The sequence below is a fragment of the Rhipicephalus sanguineus genome, chromosome 6 (genome assembly GCF_013339695.2).
Source record: "Rhipicephalus sanguineus isolate Rsan-2018 chromosome 6, BIME_Rsan_1.4, whole genome shotgun sequence".
Taxonomy (NCBI): Eukaryota; Metazoa; Arthropoda; class Arachnida; order Ixodida; family Ixodidae; genus Rhipicephalus; species Rhipicephalus sanguineus.
In genome coordinates, this window is record NC_051181.1 from 147,503,812 (window position 1) to 147,528,965 (window position 25,154).

The 25,154-nt window shown below is 43.1% G+C and overlaps 3 protein-coding genes across 4 annotated transcripts; 1 reads left to right on the forward strand and 2 right to left on the reverse strand.

The window, feature by feature from the left end:
- Nucleotides 1–621: 621 nt before the first annotated feature.
- Nucleotides 622–4,384, reverse strand: LOC119397626 (ficolin-1-like). The gene is made up of 3 exons (XM_037665053.2): nucleotides 4,064–4,384; nucleotides 3,097–3,267; nucleotides 622–852 (listed from the first exon to the last, which is right to left on the reverse strand). The coding sequence occupies exons 1-3, from the start codon at nucleotides 4,242–4,244 to the stop codon at nucleotides 683–685; spliced, it is 522 nt and encodes a 173-aa protein (XP_037520981.2). The 5' UTR covers nucleotides 4,245–4,384; the 3' UTR covers nucleotides 622–682.
- A 5,538-nt stretch (nucleotides 4,385–9,922) lies between these two features.
- On the reverse strand, nucleotides 9,923–16,586 carry LOC119396731 (ubiquitin-conjugating enzyme E2 J1). Of its 2 annotated transcripts, XM_037664036.2 has the most exons (8): nucleotides 16,383–16,586; nucleotides 16,088–16,188; nucleotides 15,931–16,004; nucleotides 15,725–15,856; nucleotides 15,159–15,243; nucleotides 14,461–14,566; nucleotides 13,418–13,544; nucleotides 9,923–11,537 (listed from the first exon to the last, which is right to left on the reverse strand). In XM_037664036.2, exons 2-8 carry the CDS (start codon nucleotides 16,116–16,118, stop codon nucleotides 11,076–11,078), a joined length of 1,017 nt encoding a protein of 338 aa, XP_037519964.1. In that variant the 5' UTR covers nucleotides 16,119–16,188; nucleotides 16,383–16,586; the 3' UTR covers nucleotides 9,923–11,075. The 2 variants fall into 2 exon arrangements, with proteins under 2 accessions (XP_037519964.1, XP_049273168.1); XM_049417211.1 differs by lacking the exon at nucleotides 16,383–16,586 and having other exon boundaries at nucleotides 16,088–16,358.
- Nucleotides 16,587–16,752: 166 nt separating this feature from the next.
- On the forward strand, nucleotides 16,753–24,841 carry LOC119396730 (NADPH-dependent diflavin oxidoreductase 1). The gene is made up of 5 exons (XM_037664035.2): nucleotides 16,753–17,698; nucleotides 18,277–18,502; nucleotides 19,270–19,581; nucleotides 20,935–21,249; nucleotides 22,271–24,841. The coding sequence occupies exons 1-5, from the start codon at nucleotides 17,008–17,010 to the stop codon at nucleotides 22,491–22,493; spliced, it is 1,767 nt and encodes a 588-aa protein (XP_037519963.1). The 5' UTR covers nucleotides 16,753–17,007; the 3' UTR covers nucleotides 22,494–24,841.
- Nucleotides 24,842–25,154: the final 313 nt, after the last annotated feature.

The window sequence follows — 25,154 nt, forward strand, 5'->3', positions numbered from 1 at the left end:
ATTGCTTACTGTACTTACTCGAATCTAGGCCGGCCTCGATTCTAAGCTGGCCCCTGAAATTCGCAAGGCCAGAAAAAAACAAACTTAATCATTGTACTCGAATTTAAGCCGACCCACCGTTGTTTTCTTTTAAAAAAACATCAGCTTAGATTCGAGTAAATACGGTATGTAGATCTGTCCCATTTGGCTCAGGCAAGGGTGCTTTCATGTCTAAACAGCTTTTTGTGCCATATTGGTGCAGTGGCTGACCATAAAATGCGTGAAGTCACAACTTCATTCATAAATTGTCCCACATTGCACTATACATGACCAGCACTGCTTATGTATAACGAGCATGTTCTGATCCCTGGCCATACCTCTGTATGTCATGCTAAGTACAGCATTTCACTGCTTGAAGACAATAACAAGTGATCACACATAGTTTTACTTAGTTACATAGACTAGAGTACAGTTGAGCACCATTTGCCTTATAATTGATGTACAAGATGCTCCTAACCAGTGCTTGCTCCTTAATGGTTGTGCACTTGTTAAAAATCCATAGCAAATGAACTTTGCTCGATTCTGAGCTACTTCCTATGGACAGCTGCATCAGCACTATGACATATCAAGCATACACAGGGTCACAGGAATATAGTTGCATGCTTTGTAAGCCAGAACATAAAATGGTTCAGCATAAATTAAATTAGCTTAGGATTGTTACCTGGAGGTAGTCCCCGTTAAGGCTGCTGCTGCCACATTGGTTGTACCACCATGCTCCCTGGTGATCTCTGGCACAGCTGCCATCACCCCACTGGTCGTTGTCGACATCCCATGTGGAGAACGCCATACCAGCGTGTGTGCTCAGGCCATCCCCTTTAAGTCGCATGGAACAATGGCATTGTGGCATTTGATTTAGCATAATAGATCTGATCTATACTTTCTCAAAAAATAAAATGCCAGAAGATCTAGGGTGACTATGCTGTATTAGATGCCGTGGGACAACCTTATTCTTATTGAAATGATACTGGTGCTGCCACAACTATAAACAGTCATTGCTCTCATATTCTTCATTGGTGCTTGGAGCGCTCATATGTCAAACATGGATGTAACAAACTTTCGGACAGAATGAAGCAAACACGCTATATGCCGATCAACACATACGCTTGAAACAAATATTGCATGTCATATAGGTATTCACATGCTGGGTGCGGCTTCATTATAAAGAGGTTCAACCATACATCTTCAGCACTATTCACTGAAAAGTCATACAATTTTTGACTGAAGAACTTTTAGTCAAAATAAATATTGATAAATTCATCACAGTGATCTAACTGGCACTCTTTTGAGCTGTTTTTGATACCACATAAACACCACATCTGCTATCGTAGATTTGACTAGCCTCCTGTTTCACACTAGAAGCCACGCTACTCTTGTGCACTTTGAGTGGGTTGCATTAAATGCGCTGTAATTAATTATTTGTGGGGCTCTCGAGGAACCAGTCTTCCATCATTAATTCTCATCTGGCTTTTTACTGTAGTTGTGGAGTCGACTGCTGCCTAAAGGAGCAATAGAGCTGAGACGAAATTTTTACAGTGCAAGCTGTTGTGAGCTCGCAACAGCCAATTTTGGTGGTGGTGATGTCTGTCGCAGCTATCGCCCACAATGAGAAAAAATATCCAGGGTTCAAGACGTAATCAAACTCGGTCATCCTACGTGGCAGTCAAGTATTCTACTGTGGAGCTGTGCCAGTGCTTGAAGGTTCTTCGAACAAAGGCCCTATAGAGGCATGATGTCGGGCGAGGAGTGACGTAAACTGATATAATATTGCATGGCAGAAGCGTAGGATCGCGCCAGGTATTGCACCATGTGAATTGTGTAAGGAGTGGGCTCAGCCATAATTCATCAGCCACAGCATCAACAAAGTGTACAGCTAGGTAGGTGCACACATTGCCTTAAAGAAGCATAGTGGGCACATCGCTACTCGCAAAATGATGAATTAGAGCTTAGTGGGCGTTTCACAACTGTGCTTGCAGTAGGTGCCCTAAGAGAGTTTACAACAGGATCCAAGGCCGCTCCCCCAGCTTACGCTGTGACTGTGCTGCATGTTCTGCACAAGTCTGGAATTTTTTCTTTTGGTTGGTGCTCAGTGTTGCTGGTATGTTTCCTCACATCATGTATAGTCGTGAGCAATATGAGCTGGAACACAGAAATTACCTTTTAAAGGTCATAGCGGCTAAACGCAGTTGTTAAGTACAAAGGTGTTCATGACAATGAATGCCCAAGCAGATAGGCATTTCTGGAAATTCAGTACATCACATTCGTATTAGTACATTACATCTGATCGTTGAATAAACACGAATTCAGCGTTCCAGCTCGTATCGCTCACGATAGTACATAATATGTTACGTTTGAGCTGCAAATCAAAGGTGTAGCATTACATTACAATGAAAAATTTGTAAACAGGGTTTGTGTGCTGGAGCTGACATTTTGACAAGAAGACTTGTCTTCTTCAATGCTGCAACTGCTTTCCTTAGCGCTTGTGTATACGTGCTTTGCACCCTCTCCTCCAATCCAAACAAAGGAGGAGGAGAGGGCAGCTGCGAAAGCGGGGGTAGGGGGAGAGACCGGAGTGACGAATTGGGTGAGTCAAAAGCAAAGGTATTCAGTGGGAAAAAAAAAATGCGGGGGCGTAGACGTTTCGCTGAATTATGGTTGTCAGAAGAAAGCACCACTTCACAATGGGAAGTTATAAATTCCTAGAAGAAGGATGTACCCTCTCCTCCTGCTTTGCTTGAACTGGAGGAGAGGGTACAAAGCACATACACACAACTGCTAAGAAAAGCAGTTGCAGGCTTGACAAGTCCACATGTCGAAACGTCAGCTCCAGCACCCAAACACCGTTTACGAATTTTTCATTGCAAGCTTCCATCTTTCCTTTAATCCTGCCCTTTTTTTTTGTACATTAAAAGTTACTTATGCCTAAACTAGCCTTTCCATCTTCCATCAGAGTACTGATGTATAGTAGGTTGTTGCATAGATTTTCTTTACTTTCTTCAACATTCATTACTCATCACATACACATTTCAGCAAGTGCAACTAACAGTGTCTCTTACTCACCTGCATCCCCACCTTCGTATTTACCAAGTAGCTTGAGTGCAAACTTTTCACGTTCGCTTCCAACTGCAAAGTAAGCATACTGGGCATGTGCATGCTGTCCATCAAAGTCTTCTAGCTCCACCTTGACTTGGTATAGCCTCTGAGATGTCAAATGATGGATATGGTTGTTTCCTGCAGCAGAAGATAAAAATGTAATGGCTACCGCAATAGCTCGGTGTTTGTGGCATTGCACTGCTAAGCGTGAGGTCGCTGGTTTGATCCCATAGCAGCCAATTTTTGATAAGGGCCTGAAGAAAACTAAAAATGTGACATACATTCAGCATGAAGGAAAGAATAAACAATGAAGTATTCGGGATATCGCCACACACAGTGCTATATCCCATGCTGGACAGGTACTACATGATTTCATTTTAATTTGTTTCAATATGTTTTTTCATTGTAGCTAGTTTCATTTTTATAAATCTTTGTTGTTAGTCAGTCAGTCTCATTTTCTTTTGTTTAAGGGCTGTTTTCTTCAAGTTCAGTAATGTACCAAAGGTCTCGATTCAATGTGCTACTGATGGGGGCACAAAGGACGGTTTCTGAAACTGAGCAGAAAATTAATACATACCAGCTCGCTCAACTTTACGTTCTGTTTCAGTGCACATCAAAACCCCAGGTAATAAAAGTTAATCTGGTGTCCCTCACTACATTGCAGTGGTTTCGGCTCATAAAACCCCCGAATTTCATTTTAAAATGTAGAAGTAACCGCTGTGGCAGCTTTCTTGGTTTCACCTTGAAATGACATAATTTTGTTGTCCAAACAAGGCAGAAGTTTAAGGGAGGACGAAGGGTTGAAATGATAAAAAGTTGTCGAACTAGGAACGTAGCCGTAGCCAATGTTTCAACAAGGGGTCTTCGTCAGGGTTGTGGCTGCTTAGTTCGGCGACTTCTCATCACTCAAGTTTGTAGCAATGCACGAGCTTACCTAGCCAGAATTCTCCTGCTGTGTTGCCAAATCCGTGCTTGTAGTCGGCCCAACTTCTCTTAAAATCCGTGCTTCCGTCGAGCCTTCGTTGCACGACCTGCATTGTTTTGCAGTTACGCTGCACTAAATATCGCCCACTTCTACTTTCCAAGCAAAGCTTTCGAGATAATAAAGTTTGCATAAACTGGGAAGCTTTCTGTGCACTCACAGGTTCATGGTGCAAAGCGAGTGGACAACAGCTCTTACCATCTAAGCACTGAAAATCAGTTCTTCAATGTCAAGACCTGGTTTCCAACATCAGAAATGCTTTGAGTGCCCAGAATTGGGATCTTGCCTGCTGGTGCAGTCCCTGTGTAGTTATTTTTGTCTTCCTTGCACGAAGTGGGCTACAGGTAGTTGGAACAGCAGATATGATGTATGGTACCCCACATGTGAAGTATTTCTTTTAATCGTTAGCAGAACTTCAGAAAAATTACTCATGCAATGTAATTCTACTTCCCCGCCTAGATTACTTTTGGATATGGGCATTATTTGCTCAAGGAATCTAAATAAATGTTTTTTAATTCACAAAGTCTCCGTAATGAAATTTTAAAACTCATTATGTTATGGTGCACACTACAATTTACTAATTGTAGTTGGTGTCATGTCCTCTTTGATATAATTCTGAACATGCTGCATGTCTTGGGACATGTGTTCGCAAAGTTTGCAATGAAAGGCATTAGTGTTGCTGTAATTTTTGAGCTTAAATGGGTAAAAAGGCATTTTCTTAAAGGATAAGTGCAAGAGATGTGCACTTTTACTACAAGTTTGACAGTAGGTATCTAGAAACTAGTGCTTGTTTCAAAATTGTTCCAAATGGATATATCTTATGAAATGGCTGGCTTCAATTGGTGTGTTACAATATATTCACTCTAAAGTAATTGATTCAAAATTTAATTAATAAAATGTTATATATTCAGTTATACACATTGATTTCTAGCGTAAGTAATGTATGCCACATCGAGTAGTTCGACTCAATGGGTAGATTGCACTGCAGGCTGCAGGTGACTTTCAAAAATTTTTTCTATGTTAAAGAGAGCATATGGAACTGTGTATGCACAAACATATCGCATCTTGGAGATGATGTCACTGCTGCCGTTAACCTGAACGTGGCCGGAATGTCCGCATCAGTTGTTTTGTAATCGTCATCACAATAGTACAACTTTTGTGACCAATGCTTACCGTCCAACCACCACCATCACTGTCCATGTCGCAGTAAACAGTAATGGCTTCTGGAGAACCAGGTGTTTGAATACGAAAGATGCCCGATGTGTTGTGGCCCTCTTGTAGCACATCCCAGCAGTCTAGAGGTAGCTGCACACTTGTAGTTTGCGCTGGATTTGTGCAGGTCACTTGGAGATGGCTAGATGACTGTTCCAAGTGGCTAACTGCGTCCAGCAGCTGCTTGTGCGTTGCCACCAAGAGGGTGTGATTGTGTATGTACCTGGAGCACAATAACTGAAACTTCATGTTATCGCTAGTGCTTATTGTTTTAGTACTCTAATATGTGTGTGTTTCCTGTGATACAAAGTATGCTGTATGTGCTGTGTGCCTCCTGTATGTGTGAAGCATTTCTTGACATGTCGCCAAATTAACATCACTCCGTATTAATGCTGCTCTTTCATATGCACGTGAGCTTTAGTTTTTTTATGCTGCAAGTGGGTGAAATGATAAATTTCTGCCTGCGGTTTTTGACCAGAAATCCTCCATATTACATAAAGGGTAATACTAAATCACCTTCAGTCAGCAGAGGATGAACAAAAGAGCACAGTATGAAAGCATTACTTAATGTATATAGACAGAAAAAAAAATTTTTTTTTTTGCTTTCTTGGGATTTTGGTGCAAATAGAGGTGTGGCACATCATATGTGACTGTCAAAACGCAATGTTTCATGTGGACACTGAGCTTTCCTGTCACAGTTTCACATTCACTCAACACGTCGGGCCATTTGGGCTCACTGTGCAATAGTCAGTTTTTGAGACAGCCAATAAAAGCACCCCTGGGCACGAAGCCACCTGCAGCATCATGTTGCATCAACTAAGTTGTAAGGTGTCATGTTTCATATTCAAGATAAAAATCTTTCTAAATGTAGATATTTTTGTGGTTTGTTGGCTTCTTGAAAGACAGCATCAATTGTTTTAGAAATATGAATGTATAGTGCACCTCAAATGTCAATATGTTGATGGGTCTGCTGGATGACCTTTTTTAAAGGATGTTTAGGTAAAAATACTTTTTGTTTTATGTAATGTTTTCAATCTCTTCTCAACTTTTCTAATGATGCAGTGGGCCTCTTTGACTTGCTGTCCCAGAATACCCAGGACTCTCAGAGATATTTTGTATGTCAATTGTCATTGGCTGAAACCAGCGCCACAGCAGGTTTTTTTTTACATATAATTTGTATATTGCAGTTCTTTGTTATTACAAAATAAAATAAAAGTTAGTTTTCTTAAATGCTCCGCATACAGATAGGATATGTGACGATCGAGAGCAGCCAAATTTGTATTGTGTCATCACATATACTATACATTGGTGAACAATACACTTGCCTGACATCCTTAAGCAGCACAGTAATGTTTTGCTGCAGCTGTAGAAGGGTGGCCTGCATGCTGGCAAGGCTTCGACGTGCACTTTGTTCTCCAGGGCACCTCTGCTGATGCTGATGACAGGCGATTTGCCCACGCTGAAGCTGTTCAACATCCTCGCGGAGAAGTTCATGCAGTGCGAGGCCCTAGTTTTGAGAACAGTACCACATTTTTTCATTGCATAATTGAGCAAACTTCTACATATGCGTGTATATGCAAAATCTGCAATCAGGTTTGGCATGGCCAGTCAGTGAAGTTAGAGTGTGGCAGGGTTTATGCAAGCTGCTGGGTGAGGAATTAAGAGTGCTCACGTTTCCACAAGAAGCCCACATTATATTCTGACTTCCAGCGTGTGTTCTCTGTGAAAGAGCACACCTACACACACACACAATGAAAGGCAACTCTAGTCTTTACATGAGAATACAATGCTTGCCTTTGCAACATCTCCTTTGAGGCTTTCTAGGCGTAGGGCTAGGCGTGCTTCCATGGCATCAAACTGTTGTTGGAAGCGTCGATCAAAAGCCCGCCACTGCTCCCGGGAACGAGATTCTTGGTCTCTTAGAAGATGGGGAAACTGCAGAAGCCCCTGCTCCAAGAGTGTTTCCAGCAGTGTAAACACTCTGCCTGTGGGAATCAATTGGCCTGCATTGTGGTGCTGTTTAGCTTGCATAATCGATTCTGATATTACTGCTAACTAAAGTACACGAAATATGAGTGAAGTTAACCAAACCGACTTTAATAGTACAGTGGAATCTCGTTGACACGATTCTGCATAACACGTTTTTCATTTTATTCCCGGCCAACGTTTCTTAGAAATAATGCATTTTCATGTGTTTAATACGACCACATTTTTGCCCAAAAGTGGATAATACGATCGCGAAAGTGGACCTTGACCGATATATCTAGAAATTTTACATTTATTTTTTGGTATACCAGCTCAAACCGCGTTCCAACAAGCCACGACCTGCACGTTGCAGAGTCGCTAAGGCTGCAGCAGCATCAATGTTCAATATTGAGCAACTTTTCATTGACCAACTTCCATGTTGCTCAATAAAAGTGAGTTTCTCACAGCGTATACATATTTACCTACTTTTTTAAACCTATTTGGTTAATATGGTTTTTGCATAATACTTTTTATTTTCTGGTTCCCGTGAAAAACGTATCAGCGAGGTTGCACTGTGTACGTATTACACTGTTACAGTCCAGAAAGACTCGCTGAAGGAAGTACAGTGTAATTACTTGTGTCAAACTCACACCCCTCATTTCCGAGGTGAAAATTTTTACAAAAATAAGTCTCCCGAACCAGAGTTCTATAATAGTTTTTAAGGACTCGGACCAAGCTTACCTGCCACATGGAATGCATTCAGTAATTTTCTTTAGACATGTAATGATGTATACTATGCTTCTACGACAATGAAAACAACAGTGATAGAATTTATGGTTGTTTAAGTAATTCATTGATAATTGGTGCTGAATCTTGAATAAATGCGCATGCAGCATGTGGCCAGCATTTGTGTTATTCTGTACATAATTTGCAACTATTTCCATGATTATGGAAGGTGGTGATATGAATGACGTGTGAAGAACAATGTCCTGCCAAGATTGTGACAAAAGAAAAATGGGGAGATCTTATTCAAGCAAGTACAATAAGTGCATACCTTAGTGGGAAGCACTATAACGTGCTTAACTTTGAAGCCTGCTTTGGTAAACAACCTTTCCAACACTTACAACGCAAGAAGTGTGCTATCGCTCCTTATAATAAGCAGCAGGCAATCTCATCAACAAAGTGCTCTTACCTGAAACGGGGGAGCTGGTATTGTGTGAACTGGGCATTGTAGTTGTACTGTTGGAATGAACAAGGATAAAGTTTGTGAGCAATATCCATAATCCATGGAATGGGCCTGCTTTTGAGCAAACCAAGAGAGGCATGGCGCCTCTGAACACTCCCATTTTCACTCCGCAAGCTGTCAGCAGGCGAGCTTCTGCCATGAAGCCATCTGGCTTTCATCCGCTTCTTCGGTGAGATTTACTTTTGTGGGCCCGCTATCCCGACTTGTTTGCCTCGCCTGTTCATTTCATCGCTGTGGCAAAAGCATTTCTGCCCAGCACTTTCATTTTCACATTCTTGACAAATCTGCTACTCTGAGCTGCGAACCACCACATTGTGGAGTTTTGGAAAAAAAAAAGTCATTTAATTGCGTGCAACAAACATAAGAGCTGAACCGCATGCCACTTGAGTTTTATGGTCCCTTTGTCAGCCAACAGGGTAATTTTACTACTGTTTTATACCTTGGTAGCGAAATATGTGAATCCCCATTTCCTCTGTGTCCTTGTGTACCCATATCATATAATAATAATATGTGTGTGAAAGATCGAGAGACCAAGACTGAACAACAGCAGAGGGATTGCATTGATGTTTGACCACGTCGGCAGCACCTTCACTTCTGTTTTATGCGACCTTCAGCATAACCCATTACAGTGACTGTCATTCATTCTGCTGGCTTATCTGATGAACACTGCATTATATCCTGGGAAGTTATTAATCGAAAATACGTTCCCTCATGTTATATATACATATGCGATTGTTTTGTTACTATTATACTGCTGTTCTCGGTATAATTGCACAACTTTGCCCAAACCCATATGGCAAACAGAAGATAGGAATGCTTACGAGTCTTTTTCTTCATACTTAAGTGCATTGTACATGAGAAATAGTTTTCATGTGAGACTAATGAAAGCTTACTGACCAACTGAGTGCACTTTGATGAAACACCCTTAATACAGATTAAATGTTATCGCTTTGTGTGACTTATATTTAGTGCGAGAGTTTCATGATCAATGTGAATATCTGCTTCATAAAGGTAAACTAACGAAATTTCACTTTGACTACGATTTCATCGATGATTACTATACTAAATACTTATTGCAATAATCATTGCAAAGCTGCTGAGCTATTCTAATTCTCTTATTAATAGTCTTTACATGCAAGTTTAGTGCACCTATGTTTTGTATATGCCATGCACACTGCTTCCCTAATCTTATGCAACTTTGGATTCGAGGCTGTGTATCCAGGCTTTGCAGGAATTCAGCATTTTCACAGATCCCGTATCTTGTGAACTGTTTTGGTCAACCATAAAAGTTTCTTGCACTTCGCATGTGCACCTTAAAGGTGTACGCTGACAGACAGCAAGCTCAACATGGCCGCAAGAGTCACTTGAAAACATGTCACATGGTCACGCAGATGTGTAAAAATCCATTTATTCACGGTGATAGAGGAAGGAGGTACCATGCAGGATTAACGTGCATCAATCTGGGCAATTGCTCGAGAGCAGGAATGTACGTCTTTTTTTTAGCCCTTTTTCTTAATACTTTACAAGCAACCCACACGTGAAGAAGCGGCAACGATAGCGCCATTTCAAGAGGGAGTTGCTCATCTGTGTTTTCCAGTATGAACTCTGCATAGCACTGACTTTATCATAGCTTCCAAATCCACTCTGCGTGAGACTAAATACTGCCACTGAGCCAAGTGGCACAGCTGCTTCTGAGCATCACTGCTATCAGTTCCAGTCGGGCTCAGTAGGTTTAAAAATGTTTCCATTTTCCAGATTACTGTAAACCCTAGCTGGTGACAGCACAGCTGAATGCCCTAGCCATAGTGTCTTTTCCACATCATTTAGTGGCATGCTTTGGTGACTGGCAGATCTATGGTGCAGAAAAACAGCTGGTTACATATATTGCAATGGATTCTCTTGAGCTGGCTCGCATGATTTTGAGCATAGCTTCTTGGAAAGTTGTGCATATTTCCTTGGACAACTAATCCCTAGTTTTCTATATATACACACACTAAAGTTGATTCTAAATAAGTTCCATGCAGCTGAGCAAGCCATAGAGAGTGCTACAAAACTTAGCATATCACGCAGCAGCACTCTCACATACGTTACATCTCATCTCGGACTAAAAGCCCACTTTTGAAGCTCATACGCTAAGAGAAGCGGCATTTTATTTCTTACTACTGCACCGTATTGCAAAACCAGCCACCTATAAAACAGCAACGTGTAATTTTGACCCACAAGAAGGAAAGCCCCTTCCAGCAACCTACTGGGGTTCTGCAGGAGTCACACCACCTGAGAAAAGCAGCACCGGGCGTGTCACCACCAAAAAACAGTCATGTTTTTTTCTTTCCTTTTTCATAAGATCGACAGCTGGCGCACTTGCAGCAATACTCGAGTCAATTTCGCTACACAAGGCAGGCGGATCGTTCCATCGACACCCACTCAAAGCAGCTGGTTCAGACATTGGCCTAGCACACAACGTACACGTTGACGATCCCGATGCACGCGACAGCACAAGCGGTCCGTCACGTTCGTGCCATTTTGTCGTGTAGTCACTGATCACAAGAAGAAGACGCGCCGTATGAGCAGGCCCACAAAGGCACTGCCGACGAGCCAGATCGCCGCATTGTATGCCATGCGCAGATTGTCTCCAGAGCTTGCCCTCGCCGTACGATTTCCCGTGCCCGTCTCCTCCGCAAGTGCGGCGAGGGGCTGCTGTTGTTGGGCGAGACGCTCGGCACGCTGGGCCAGGATTCGTGCCGCCGCGAGCCGCCGCTTTACCATGTCTGCCGTGTCCTCGGTGGTGCCTCCGATGGCCGAATCCGACTGGGTGGCCCGAGCTGTAGTGGGAGTGTCGCTAGTGGCACTGCTGCTAGCATTCGCCGCTTTCTTGTCTGTGTTGGCTGATGGCTGCCCTTTGCTGTTGGAGTCGTTTGGCTGTGATACAGGCACTGATGTTGCTGTCTGCTCAGTGGACTTGCTTTCGCTAGTCCTGGGTGTGCCGGGCCGCTCGCTGGCATCCTACAATAGGAACGGCAATGTCAGTACACCCCCGGTGCAAGATTTGCTGGAGGTACTTTTCTAAGGTTTAGGCTTGTCATGGGTCACTGCAACTCAACCTTTTTTAACTTAATTTATTTTAATCAAATTTTTCTCGTGCAAAGAAAGCAGAAAAGTACTTACTACAAAATAAGGCATGCATGTCTGCCGCTGTGCGGACATACTTTCACACTTCTTTTTCACCTAAAAGTAGCTTGGCATTATTTGATGCTCCAGCTAGAATACTGTGGGTTCATAACAAAAAAACAGAAACCGGCATGTCGGACAAAAATGACCTTGTGACTAATTTTCTCTCACTGTGAGCCTTTCGATATAAATGATCTCAAAGCATATGGTACTTCACCACGTTTGTTATATACACAGAAGACATGAAGTTGGAACTTGTGTGCATAAATAGATGGAGCTATGTGGGTTCCTGTCAGTGTCTGCCCTCATGGGAAGCTAGCTCTATGTGCAGAGATTAACCTCCGTATTCTGAAATGTCCCTCCACTCAAGGCTCTGCTTCGATTCGAGAGACTTGATGTCAGTGCTGCCCCTTGGCAGAAATTCTTGAGAACCGCTGCGTCATTTTCAGTCGAGCAGCGGCACTGCGCTGAAGGGCCAACTTCTATTGGAGGAAGTCTTGTAAGTGTGAGATGCTGGTGCATTGTTGGAGGAAAATATATGCTTCAAAAATGTTCTAGAACTCAACACCAAATGTTCATGGTAACCAGGAGATATACACAGACTAAGACAAGATGGCAGGCGCTGAATTACAGTAATTCGATATGGTACCGCATACAGAACACGTGCCATGCACTTCAGGTTTGTGTAGTGAAAGCGACATCAAGACTTCAGCATAAAGAGAAGGCATCTTTGATAGCGCACGCGCCAAACTTTTGTGATATTGCCTGCTGTTAGGGGCGTGCTAATGTTTGAAAATTTTGATTATTGAATTGAATAGTGTCCTATCTGATTCGGTCTTCAAATCAAATAGCAGCCATTCGTCAATACAAATATTTTCTAATAGTGAACAAACATTTCAAAAATGTCAACTGCACCAAAACAAACACAAGATCGGTGCAAAAGTATGACAAATTCAATTCCCGTGGGTATATTATAGGCATAAGATGCGAGAGCTTGCGTATAATGCAGCATGCTACTTGGCTCAGGTAGCCTGACTTTACTGGCTATACAACCATCATTTGTGCTTCCGGAAGAGCTTTGTGGATAAGAACAATCTGCCTATTTGTTCCTGATGATCCACACACACTTTTAATACTGAAAGTGTGAGCACTAGGACGTGAACATAATTTTATCTTAAATATAAAAACGGCTGTGCAATACTTGAAAACCATTTGAAATGTATTTGATAGTCGATCCGATTTGCTTCTGGCAATCTTCTTTCCAGTCTCAAGAATAACTATCTGCACACCGTTACCTGCTGTACATTATAGTGTCAGCATTCTAATGTGGCATAATTGCATTTCACTGAGCGCAGCTGTACAACCAAGTTGGAGGCATTTGCGTATTCAAACTCTGCTAGTGATCGAGCGAGGACTAAAGGAGGTCAGTAACCCCAAAGGATGCTCAAAGGATGTCACAGCTGTACATTAGCATCTACTGCACCTGTTGCATTTTCATAGAAGGATTTACGGCAACGGGAGACACACAAAATGTTCTCTCGACTTTCTTTCACATGGGTAACAGTTGCTAACTAAACTCTGAGTAATGACACTGAAAGTGAGCAGGTTTATGATAAAAGAAAGAAGTATGTCCTTAATTGTAAACATAACACTTCAAGGACATTTCACTACACCATTCTGCAGCAGTAATAGGTCAAATGCGCTGTGCACCTGACCTTGAACATGATCTGCGCAGCCTGCTCCCTTGCCTCCTTGTCAGCGGCTATGTCCTGCGGTTCTTGCGAGCGTTCCTTGAGCAGCTTAGCTATTGGGCCACAATGGGAGCAGCTCCACGTTTGTGATCTGAAATAAACACAAGGATTCCTCAGAGAAGCCACTGTTGAGTTCTTGGTTGAACCTAGCTCATGCCAGACTAAGCTATCTTTTTTTTTTCACTCGAACATTCCTCTCTAAACCAGCTCACTGTGCCTTGTAGAGTAAAGATATTATGCAAGCTTTATGCCGACGATTTTTCTGTGATGTTAAATTGTCATAAAGGTAAAAAAAGAAAAAGAGATCTGGTCATCAAACTCTTAGCTGCACAATGTCACAAACAGCACTATCATCACCACCATCATCAATCTGTTTGATCTTTTTTATATCCACAGGAGGGTAAAATAACATGCTTGCAACTTTCTAATTTCATTGCACTACTTCGTTCTCCCCTGTTCTTGGCTGTATTTCTCTTCTCTCAACGCATATTCTATAACTCTAGTGGCCCACTAGTTAACTGCTCAACGCATTACATGGCCTGCAAAACTCAATCTCTTCCTCTTGCTCAAACATAATTCTTGCCATCCCCCATTTGCTCTCTCAACCACACTAGTGCTGTCGCATCTCTTAAAGTTATGCCTGACATTGCTCGTTCTGCTGCCTGTTGCGTGTTCCTTAGCTTATCAAGCTACTTCCAGGCATAAACACCACATCGACAACACTAAAAGCCATTGCATCTGTTAAACAGAGAGGGCATGTAAGGCATGAAAGGACACTGGTTCAAACCCAGGTTTCGAACAGAATATAAAAGGGACAGGGATCAGACCCAACATCTGGCCAATCACTGGCATTGTCACAAGTGGAGAAGTGAGCACTCGCAGCTACTGCTTGTGTTCTGTGCCCTTTCGTTTTCTTCACTCACAACACGAGGTACTAAGGTCATTACATTCTCACAGGAAAACACAGACACTGCAGAACATGGAAAGCAAGTTTGGCTTGCTCTTACTTTTTCGCGAGCTGCTTCCGTTCTTGGGCACTGTAGTCCAGGGACCCAATCGCACCACTTCCGTGAGTTGGCATGAAACCGATGATTGCCAGCAAGGCAGTTCGTACTGTAATGTCACACGAAGAATAAGTGAGACAAAAGTTATTAGGAAAATGGAGACTAGGGAGTGATCAACAGTGAACGATGTCGCAAGACTCTTGTGCGTTTCAATATTCGTAATAATTCTGCGGACATGAAACACAGGAACGGCATGCTCTCTCTCTTTTATTTTTTTTAAAGTTTACCCTCAGCACACACTTGGTACAGCAGATTCTGACAAGTAATGCATGGTTTCCTAGATCAACGCAACTCCTTCAGTGCCTTTGCTGTTGCCCTCTTAGCCATCTTGCATGAATAAACTCGTTCGAAGCAAGCACTCTTCCAGTATATGGCATCTTGTGCTATCACAAGAGGGTGGCTTGATTACCATCGCAATTTCTTTTTGTACATTTTAAAATATCATGCACTGTCCCACCGTTCAACACCTGTAAAGCTTTTGTGCGAGCAGAAAGAATTATCAGTGCCACTGACATGAACAACAAAGCAGTTCGGCATTTCAACAACATGGCCGATCACTTTGTCAATACAGCAGGTGAAATTGCATTTCTGCAAACATGCTTTTCTTGCAGTACGTAAAAGCAAAAATATGGTGCACTCACAAGACCATGACGGCTGCCATGATTCAGGATGGTGGCCCGAGATGCTTAGGCAGATCTTCTTATTGGTCTCAAAGCGTCCGTTAGGCTGGTATGAAAAGAAAAACATCATTTTGAACTAGCAGAACCATACTATGGAGCCATTTGGTCGAAGCTGGCAACACGTACAAAACAAAACGAGCATTCAAGTTTTCTAGATCTGCTACAACTGTACAACCTGCATGTTCAGATCAATATCCAGGAACGAGCTAACAAGTGATTAACACACGAATGGCACACATCAGAAGCTTGCAGTCAGACAACACCTACACCAGGTGATCTATCATATGGCAAGTGACCACATGAAACCGCTCTTGCTTACACAAGTGTACAATGCGATATAATCAGTGACAGAAACTAGGCAAATGAATAAATGATAATTTGCTCTAGTCATGTTCCTTTCACAACGAGAGCACACGAAGTCACGTATTAACATTTCATTTCACAGTTGCCACCTGGCGATTAGTTGTTTTGGAGCTGATCAACTTAGCACTGTCAAGACAGTTGTCAGATACTGCTGAGGGTATTACCGTCAAAAGAATGATGCTCGGCGGCTTCATGGGATAGTCTGGGGGAAGAATTACGCGGCCATGGTAGATGCCTCCTTCGAACTCCGACTCTGGCGGCCCACGCACAGTAAAGTGCCACTCAAACAGGTTATCCTGCGATGAACATAAACACTTTCAGCTTGAAGGCGTACGTGCCTCGAATACCGCAAGGCAAAGCACTTCCTCACCTCCAATGGTTGCGCAAAGTATTCTTCCGTCGCTTCATGGAGTTCCTGAGCCTCTCGCATAAGACGCTTCACGGCTGCAAACCATCGGGGCACAACAAGCATTCACTCGAACCGTCACAGTGTAATGCCGCTTAAGAACGCTCAGAGGGTAGCTCACCTGGACTGCGGAGATTGTATTGCCCCTCCATAACAAGCAGCTGAGCGTAGCAATGTTCACACCCTAAAATTTGACGATCCTGAACCTTGACCAAGCCCGCTCTACGGGAAAAGCATTGTTAATTAGGACGACACAAGGAACTAGAAGCGAAAGTGACTGTGTCTGCGCGCAGTTGCCATGTAAACATGAAAACCTGACGTGGCTGGTTCTGCCGACTGCACTGCCGACACGCAATCAAAATACCGCATATCTAGAGAGATGATTGGCTCTTCGCGAGCTTTGGACGCATACGTACAAATAGCTCGTTGGTTGGGAAGCAAATGCGGTTGCTGACGGCTAGCACAGCGAACACGTGCTGTAGGTGCGAAAGTCCTTGGGCACCTTCCACACCTGCCGCACAGACAGGCAGGAACGGCAAAGCGCAGCGCAGGTACAGCTGGCACAGCCTCAGAACGCCTTGCAGCTGACACAAACTAGCGAATCGCTTCCACAGTGGAGGATGTGTTGAACGTCACCATCGCCAGAGGCGCCTCATGACAGAATGCCTCAAGGAACTTCACAACTGTCGCTCTACGTAGCCGTGATGCGGTCAACGCGGCGTGACGCTGACGCGGTCTGACGCGGTGTTTTCATTCATATGCGCATTCACAACGCGAGCGAGCGTGGTTGATCGTGGAACCACTGGTTGAACTTTTCACCAGACCATCGAAACACGGCAGAAATGCAGGATTGATGTTTTCTACGATACAAACACGGTGACGTTTTAGCGCAGAACCTTGAACTAGCACGCTTGAAGAACTGTCGCCGGAAACTAAATTTGTGCTTTGATCGGAAACGCAAGGGCATAAAAGTACGCCTTGTGCCTTGCGTACACAAATCAAAGACTTGGTGTGAAGGAGACTCAGTGCTGTCGTAGAGACATGCTAGACCGGCGCTTCTTGATCTTGTACGGAAGCCAGACGGGCACCGCTCAAGACGTGGCTGAAAGAATCGGCAGAAAAGCGAGGCGGTACATGTTTCGCGTGACAGTCCTGGCCATGGACGATTATCCTCTAACGGAGCTAATCAAGGAAAAATTAGTTCTGTTCGTGTGCGCTACCACGGGACAAGGCGAGGAACCCGATAATATGAAGCATTTTTGGTCGTTCCTATTGCGAAAAAGCCTACCTCCACACTCACTGAGCACAATTAGTCATTCTGTAGTTGGCCTGGGAGACTCCTCTTACTTGAAGTTCAACTTCGCCGCAAAACGTCTGCATAGACGCCTGGTCCAGCTAGGTGCCCACTGCCTGCACGAACCCCTGTACGCTGATGAGCAGCATGAACTGGGAACTGATGGAATGATCGATCCGTGGCTGGAAGGATTCTGGAAGATCGTTATGGCCTTGTATCCCCTTCCTCCTGGATGCCTGCCTCTCAGCGAGGACCTCTTGCCAGCGCCTAAGTACAACGTTGTATGTGACACGAGTTGTGCAGATCAGTATGTAAATACCAGCTGCCAGCCTGACATTGTTCGGGAAAAGCTGTTTCATGCCACTGTGGTCTCAAATGAGCGAGTCACCAGTGCTGAACACTTTCAGGACGTGCGACTCATTAAACTTGACATTCAAGGTTTGTTGTTTCTCTCTGCTGATTTTTGCTCACTGTGAAAGTTTGCATACTTGTCATTGATAGTGTGTCTGCTTTGTCCCCTTCCTCCCACAGGCCAAATTATCATCTGTTTGTAATAAATGCATTCTCTAATTGTTCATTAACCTTAGTGGCATAAATGGTTAGGTGGTATTCTGAATTTCACGGGGAAACATCCAGGCGAGCTTAGAAAACCTGTGAGCTTAGAAAACCTGGCATGGTGACGTGAAATGTTGAAGTAGGCGTGAAAGGCATTGCAAAAGTTTGAAATCAAAGGGACGAATTATGTCAAAGTAGCATACGAAAGTTTAGTTAAGGTCGTGAGGTGTCTGTACCTCAGTATTTGGTCTTGGGGAACAATATATTGCCTACAAACCACCAGACTTTAACATCAAACAAACACAGTCATATGAAGTTACAGTTCAAAATTATTGAAGATTATGACTCTATGACTGATAGGATACTCTTTCGTAGACCTCTACTACAGCTGACTCGTCACATGCAGTGCTTGTCTTCTGATGAACGGTCAATTTGATTGCTACCTTCTTCCATCTTAACAGGTTCTCAGATCACATTCCAGCCCGGTGATGTGGTCGTAGTCTACCCGGAGAACTGTGAAGAGGACACCGATGAGTTTTTCAGACTATTCAGCAACTACAAACCCGCCACGTATTTGACACTTGCACCAACTGAAGAGGGCACGTCATTGCCGCATTGTTTGTCAAAACAAGTCTCACTCATTCAATGTGTTCAAAAGTATTTTGACCTCACAAGCATCCCAAAGAGGTAATTTTTAAAATAAATTGCTGGCATCAGCTTTTCAAATGCTAGTACCCTAAGACATGATAGTACCCTAGGATAGCAGTTGTGATAATGTCGATGCAGACAATCCAAATTTATCCGCCACTCTAGGCCTTGCTTCAGGCATACCTATTCAAAGATCACTCCACTCCTTGGCAATGTGATTTAAGTTTTGCTGTGTGAAACCTGGGAGAAGTTGCATTTACAGCAACATCTTATTGCATAGAGTTAAAGCTCTACTATTCTTATGAGCAGTGATATTCTACTTAGCTGTTAGTCGCTGGCAGCTACATAATGGTCAACATGAAACTTTCTCTTTTTGTTTCCTTCAGTGGGAATACTTGTGTAACAGAAGAACGTTTTATAATGCATAATAGTTGGGCAAAGGAAAGCAATTCACTACAAATGGTTATCACATTCCACATCTCTGGTAACCATAATCTGATCTCTCATGATGGTTAATACACTAATGAACAAGCCAAAACACTCTTAAATCGGTCTCTTTAGAAGAACATTGTGCATGCCCACAGCTCTAAAATGTTTGGAACACTGGTGTATCAGTTCAGCTGAACCGGATGGATGTTTAGCCTTGGCACTTGAATGAGACGTTAAGATTTGTGCCATCAGATTTTTAGTCCTTGTATTCAGTGTGAGACAGGATCTGTCTGCTTCGCTCATGGAGAGCTCCTGCAGAAGCTCTAGAAATGTAGCACCATATCGTGAAGGTTACTCAATCTCTCTCCATTGCGCAGGTCCTTCTTTGAACTCTTTTGGCACTTTAGTGAAGACACACTCGAGAAGGAGCGCCTCCGGGAGTTTAGCACGACCACTGGCCAAGAGGACCTCGTGGACTACGTCATTCGTCCTCGGCGAACTGTACTGGAGGTGTTTGCAGACTTCCCTCACACCACGGCAAATGTGCCACTAGCGTACCTCTTTGATTTGATTCCACCGATCCGCCCACGCTCGTTTTCTATTGCCAACTCGCTGCTTTGCCACCCGGGGCAGATCCACATTCTGGCGGCCATTGTGAACTTCCGCACCAAGCTGAAGAAGCCACGCAGGTATGGTAAAATATTTTTTGAAACTTCATTTAACAGTGCAAACAGTAGGGCGCTAATGCATAGTCACTATGTAGCTCTATAAGCTTGTTCCTAATGCAAAAGGCATGCAAGTAATGTAGCAACATTATAATGGAGCAGTATGAGCTGCTTACACACAAAGAACAAGAAAGAAAACGAAACAAGCACTCACTCATTTCGTTCCATGTTCTCTGTGGGTCATCAGTTCCCTGTTCTGTTATGCTAGTTTACAAACTCACTCAAATTTTGATCCTATTTCTGCAAGAGTAGGAGGGGCTCAGCATAAGCAAACAACCTGTGTTATCTGATGCACAGAAATGTGTGATTGAACGAAACAGATGCACTGTGTTGCTTGTGCAGTCCATCGCATCAAGAGCGCAGTCACCTGTTAAGTTTGGTGTGAACTTGCGTCAGTGATGCCAACAAAGGCTGTTTGAAAAGGGTAGATGTCACTAAGGTTGCACGGCGGGCTTGTTGGCGATTCATAACATCCAAAGGTATAGCACATCAAAGATGGGGCAGACCGAGTGACATATAAACACAGATACACAGCGCACTGTGTTTATGTGTTACTCGCTTTGTCCCGTCTTGGATGCGCTATACCTTTGGATGTAGATGTCACTGCTCACATTACCAAAGTGTCCCGGCATCCTGGTACACTGGTGCTATGTGTAAGAGCACTCTTCTGTGGTGAATTTAAGTTCTACCAACGCTGGCCACACAGAATGCTTACATTTGAGAGCTGGCACACACCAACTAGTCCAGTGGTCTTTTCACATTAGTGGCAGGCTGCTGTGAACGAACTAAGTACAAATGTAAAAAGCAGTAAGTACACTTCTTAGACCGACTGGTGACTTGAGAGTGCGCTATTGAATAGCTGTGTTTCCATTCACCATGTATGACACAGACACTGATTTAAGCGCACTCACCATAATTATGCCGTTGTTGCACAGGCTGATAAAAGCTGTAGCATAACATTCAAATCATCCCAAACCTAAACATGTGACATTTATCCACTGTGAACAAAGTACTGTTTCACCCATGTTGCATGATCAAGCCCCTTCACTCTTCTCTCTAAGACCTTGATTGTGACACTTGCAAGCTTGACTACATTTCAAAACTGAGATAATATAGTCAAACCCAGATATATCGAACCTGAAGGGGATCACATAATAGTTTTATATATATAGGCAATTTGATATATGAAATATTTTATGTATCGAAAATATATTGGATGGGATTTTACAACTGTTCGATGTACACAATGGTTCGTTATATGTGGGTTCGATATATGCGGGTTTGACTGTATACTGAAGCGGCATCGTGATCATGCAGGGGTCTTTGCACCACTTTCCTAGCCAGCCTTGATCCCTGCAGTCGGCCAAGTGTAATAATCGGCACGAAGAATGGCAGCCTTCGGATGCCCCCTGATGGTGCCCCTGCCATCATGGTGGGACCGGGCACTGGTTGTGCCCCATTCCATGGAATGATCCAGGACCGTGCCCATAGAGGAATTGGCGAGAACCTTCTCTTTTTCGGCTCTCGTAATGAGAAGGGGGACTTCTTCTTCAGGAAGGAATGGACCCAGCTTGTGGAGGAAGGCCTGCTTGACCTGGTGACAGCCTTCTCTCGTGACCAGGAGCACAAAATGTAAGTCTGTGGTGCTGGTCAAAGCAAAATTTGGTGCAATAACAGACAGCAGATGAGAAGAAACAAATGGGACAGAGCACTAATTTCAACTGGTGTTTACTGATCACGTTGTACCAATGGAAGATTTTGTTCTGCCTTCAACGGTGTTGAAAAAAGTCACAGTTTTGCCGCAAGGGCGAAGCAATGAATGCGATAGCAAGAAATTCGAATGTCACACAAAGAGCGAGAAGCAGCTCGATACTTGCAGCGCGCCGCTGAAGCACAAAGAAGGACGCCTGAAAAGAATGCACAGGCATGCACAGGGCAAGCGTGAACTAACAACTGTCACAGTTGTTACGTCTATGTGCTTGAGCAATGTGCTGCAAGTGTTGACAATGGAGAATCAGATGCTCTTAGATATTTCTTTTTCTTTTAAACTGCGGCGCGTGGAGTGACCCCCTGTGTTTCCTGCCACATAGGGGCGTCTGATGTAAGGTGTGCCCGGTGTTCTTTGTTCTTTTTTTCCTTCCACATCACGAGCGGGTACAGAAAAGGCCCACTTTGTCGTGCGCGTCTCAAGGGCAGTTTTCAAAATGAAAGAAAATTAGGAGCGTTACGTGATAGAAAACACGCTCAAGCTTCTCCGAGATTTGCTTACCACCAGCGGTAAATGGTGTATATAAATAGCTCGCCGTTATTTTGCTGGTGCATGCATGGGGCATGGTTGAGTTGTCTAATGCAGCAGGCTGGGGAGGATACTATAGGCGCACAACTTTTTTTTTACCTCTTTTTTTTAATTTGTCTCATTGCAGACATTATTTGCTGTGATAGACATAAAATGGCTCTAAACCAGTTCTTTAAAAGTTGGAAATTATTTAGTGTATTAGTGAGCGACAGCAAAGTCTTGTAGTCTGGTCAAATGAATCTGGCTGCACGCATCCATCTTTAGAACACCTTTAATCGAATGCGGGTCATATTCCATGGCCACATAATGTAGGACCCAGTTTGTTAAACTGTGATTTCCTGTATGTGTGTTTTTCAGATACGTTCAGCATCGTATCGCCGAGCACAAGGACAAGGTTATAAAATTGCTGCGCAATGGTGGAGTCGTGTACATCGCTGGCAATGCAAAAGACATGGTGCCCAGTGTGCGTGATGCAATAAAAGCTGCACTCAAGTCGGACTTTCACCATGACAGAGATGCTGAGGAACTGCTGAAAGACCTTGAAAAGTCGAGACGACTCCAGATAGAAGCCTGGTCTTAGCATTCTTTCAATGCACAGGTGTGTGACTGCCGCAGGAGTGCAAACAGGAGTGTCGACTAAAGCATCTTGCACTACCTTTTCTTTCTTGTCCAAAGGGAGCGCTGATGGAATGCGCATGCATAATTTGCTCTCCTCCCCGCCTACTTGCGTACTGCCACATTTGTGCGCAAGTATGTTCTAATCATCAGAACCAATCATCAGTAATCAAAAGAAGCACTCGTGTTGTGCTGAAGCGATGTTATGGCAAACTGTATAAATGTTGACTCTGTCCACTGTTTGCACATTGCTATAAGAGACATAAGCATTGTACCATATTGTATGTGCCCAATATTTTGTGTCAAAATTATGACTTGTTTAAATGGCAGCAGTAAATAAAAATGAGCCATTCACACAACATTTAGTTCCACTTGCAGCAGTGTTCATGAGAAACTTGCATTATTTTATGCTTGGAATCAGGCATGATATTTAAATATGAGTTACCATGGTCTGTGCTGTCATTGGCCAGTATTCTGCAAACGTGCAGTCAGTGACAACCTAAAAATGCCGTGGCAAGTAGACTGCTGCTTAAAGGGACACTAAAGAGCAAAACAATTTTTCTCGCATTAGTAAAGTAGTCTTCCACGATACCAAAAACACCACGCTTTCTGCGCGAAGACGCTTAATAAGCGAAAAAACGCGCAAAAAGAAAATACAGGTGGCGACGCCACCTTGAAATTCCCGCACCATTTGCCGTGACGTCACATATTTTTGACGGCGCCTGCTTGGGCCTGCGTAGTTCCTAATCGGTTAAATCGAAGTACATTGTCCTCTGAGGGGGTCAGAGACTTGACATAACGAGTTTGTGGAAATTTCGTCGAGCCAGTGGCGCCAAAATACGTTAAAAGCTCTTTGAAGTCTTTTACGTCACGAATTACAAAGTTCACCGTGAAATTTAAAAATGAAACTTTGAACTTGGTTTTCTCCTCTAATAATAAACCTATGGTGGTGAAATAAACTACACAAGAGTTCTCCGAGCACACTTTATCAATCTAAACCAATTCATTGTTTCTCTTTAGTGTCCCTTTAAGTAGTGGAAAGCTTGCAGACATGCATCACTCAGTTATGTTCGCTTATGTCATGGACATGAGCGAACATAACTGACTGTCCATAGCTGACATGTCCATGACATCACGGCAGAGGTGAAATCTCAGGATCGTCTTTTTTCAGCTATTATGCTTTGGTGTGTGGAGAGCAGATGCAGTGAAATTTTGTAGGTGGAGCTTGTACTTAATTTGGTTGTCATTAAGTTGCATGTGCTCTAGTACCTCACCTTGCCTTCAGTAAATTGCTGAGTAATTATCGTCATAATCATATCTCCTGATATTGTTTTTCTGTAGGTTACATAACTCTGTAGAATATCTTTATATCAATAGGTGCCTGCTGACTTACCAATCTACTCAATTTTTCTTGCGGTCATGTATGTGTTGACAGAGTGCAAAAAAAGGACAAACGACAAAGATGAAAAAGGCGTGTAGGACAGGAATGGCACTGAACTTCTGACTAGCGTGTATTTGAAACAAACAATAATCTATGTTCTGCACATCAGCTGCATGCACACGCATCATCATACAAAAGATTGCACAAGTCATCTGCTCAAACATGAGATTATGCAATCAATCCATTGATGTGTCAGTATGCCTCGGAAGGAATCCCACTTCTTTTCTTGTCCGTCTTTGGCGTTACAAGAAAAAGAAGTGGCATTTCTTTCGAGGCATATTGACACGTGAATGGATTGCGTAATCTCACGTTTGAGCAGGTGACATGCAATCTTTTGTATGAAGATGTGTGCACATGTACCTAATATGCAGAGCATAAATGATTGTTTATTTCAAATAAATGCTAGTCAGAAGTTCAGTGCCATTCCTGTCGTACGGGGTTTCTTTCGTGTTCACTGTTTGTGTTTTTATGTACCCTGTAAAGATGAACCAATTCGCTTAAATCAAGGTATTATATGTGTTTGTTGAATGATGGTGGCGTGTTGAAAAGTACTTCCGTGATAAAATCATGAGTGCATCTCTAATGTGTCTGCTATGTAATATAGGAAGTGTATACACATGTAAATTTCTGAATGTATTCGCAAAGCATTTGTTGAGTGAGCTTTTACCCATTCGATGTCATTTAAGCGCCTACTAGGGAGCGCCTACCACTTCTGAGAGCCACCAATGAGACAAAAGCATATTAAAGGACCGATTGTGGACAACACTTAATTGCATAAGATGCAGTGCAAGTACTTTACATATACTTGAGAGCAGCATGTTCACATGGAATAAAGATGTAGTTGAACAGTAGTGAAAAGCTGTTGTGACAAACATAGGCGTGCGCAAAGGGGGGCCAGGGGGGCCGGCTGCCCCCCCTAATGGGGAACCCTGCGTACGCCTATGGTGACATGCTGTATGAGTAATTCAAAAAAAGCTCAATCTTAAAGAAATGTGTTCGTAGAATGTAAGATGTTTAGCAGAAACTTAGTGCTTTTAACGACAACAAGTTGAAAATAATGCTGCAGACAACTTTGAAGACACTACATGTGCTGTAGATGTACTTAATTGAACTCTACTGGTTCTCTGAGTACATTTTTGCTTACAGTTGGAGCAGAAAATTTCCAAAGTATGTAATCAGAATAAA

Bases quoted from the DNA above. Each gene is read 5' to 3' on its own strand.
- LOC119397626 (XM_037665053.2), bottom strand. From the start codon at position 4,244: ATGCAAACTTTATTATCTCGAAAGCTTTGCTTGGAAAGTAGAAGTGGG. The intron at 3,268-4,063 runs GTAAGCTCGTGC...CTTCTGCTGCAG, and splicing joins AGCAGGAGAATTCTGGCTAG to GAAACAACCATATCCATCAT. The intron at 853-3,096 runs GTGAGTAAGAGA...TGCGACTTAAAG, and splicing joins ATACGAAGGTGGGGATGCAG to GGGATGGCCTGAGCACACAC.
- LOC119396731 (XM_037664036.2), bottom strand. From the start codon at position 16,118: ATGGAGGGGCAATACAATCTCCGCAGTCCAG. The intron at 13,545-14,460 runs GTAAGAGCAAGC...TGTTTATTTCAG, and splicing joins CGGAAGCAGCTCGCGAAAAA to ATCACAAACGTGGAGCTGCT. The intron at 11,538-13,417 runs GTCAGGTGCACA...TTCCTATTGTAG, and splicing joins CTGCGCAGATCATGTTCAAG to GATGCCAGCGAGCGGCCCGG.
- LOC119396730 (XM_037664035.2), top strand. From the start codon at position 17,008: ATGCTAGACCGGCGCTTCTTGATCTTGTACGGAAGCCAGACGGGCACC. The intron at 17,699-18,276 runs GTTTGTTGTTTC...CCATCTTAACAG, and splicing joins CATTAAACTTGACATTCAAG to GTTCTCAGATCACATTCCAG. The intron at 21,250-22,270 runs GTAAGTCTGTGG...TGTGTTTTTCAG, and splicing joins CGTGACCAGGAGCACAAAAT to ATACGTTCAGCATCGTATCG.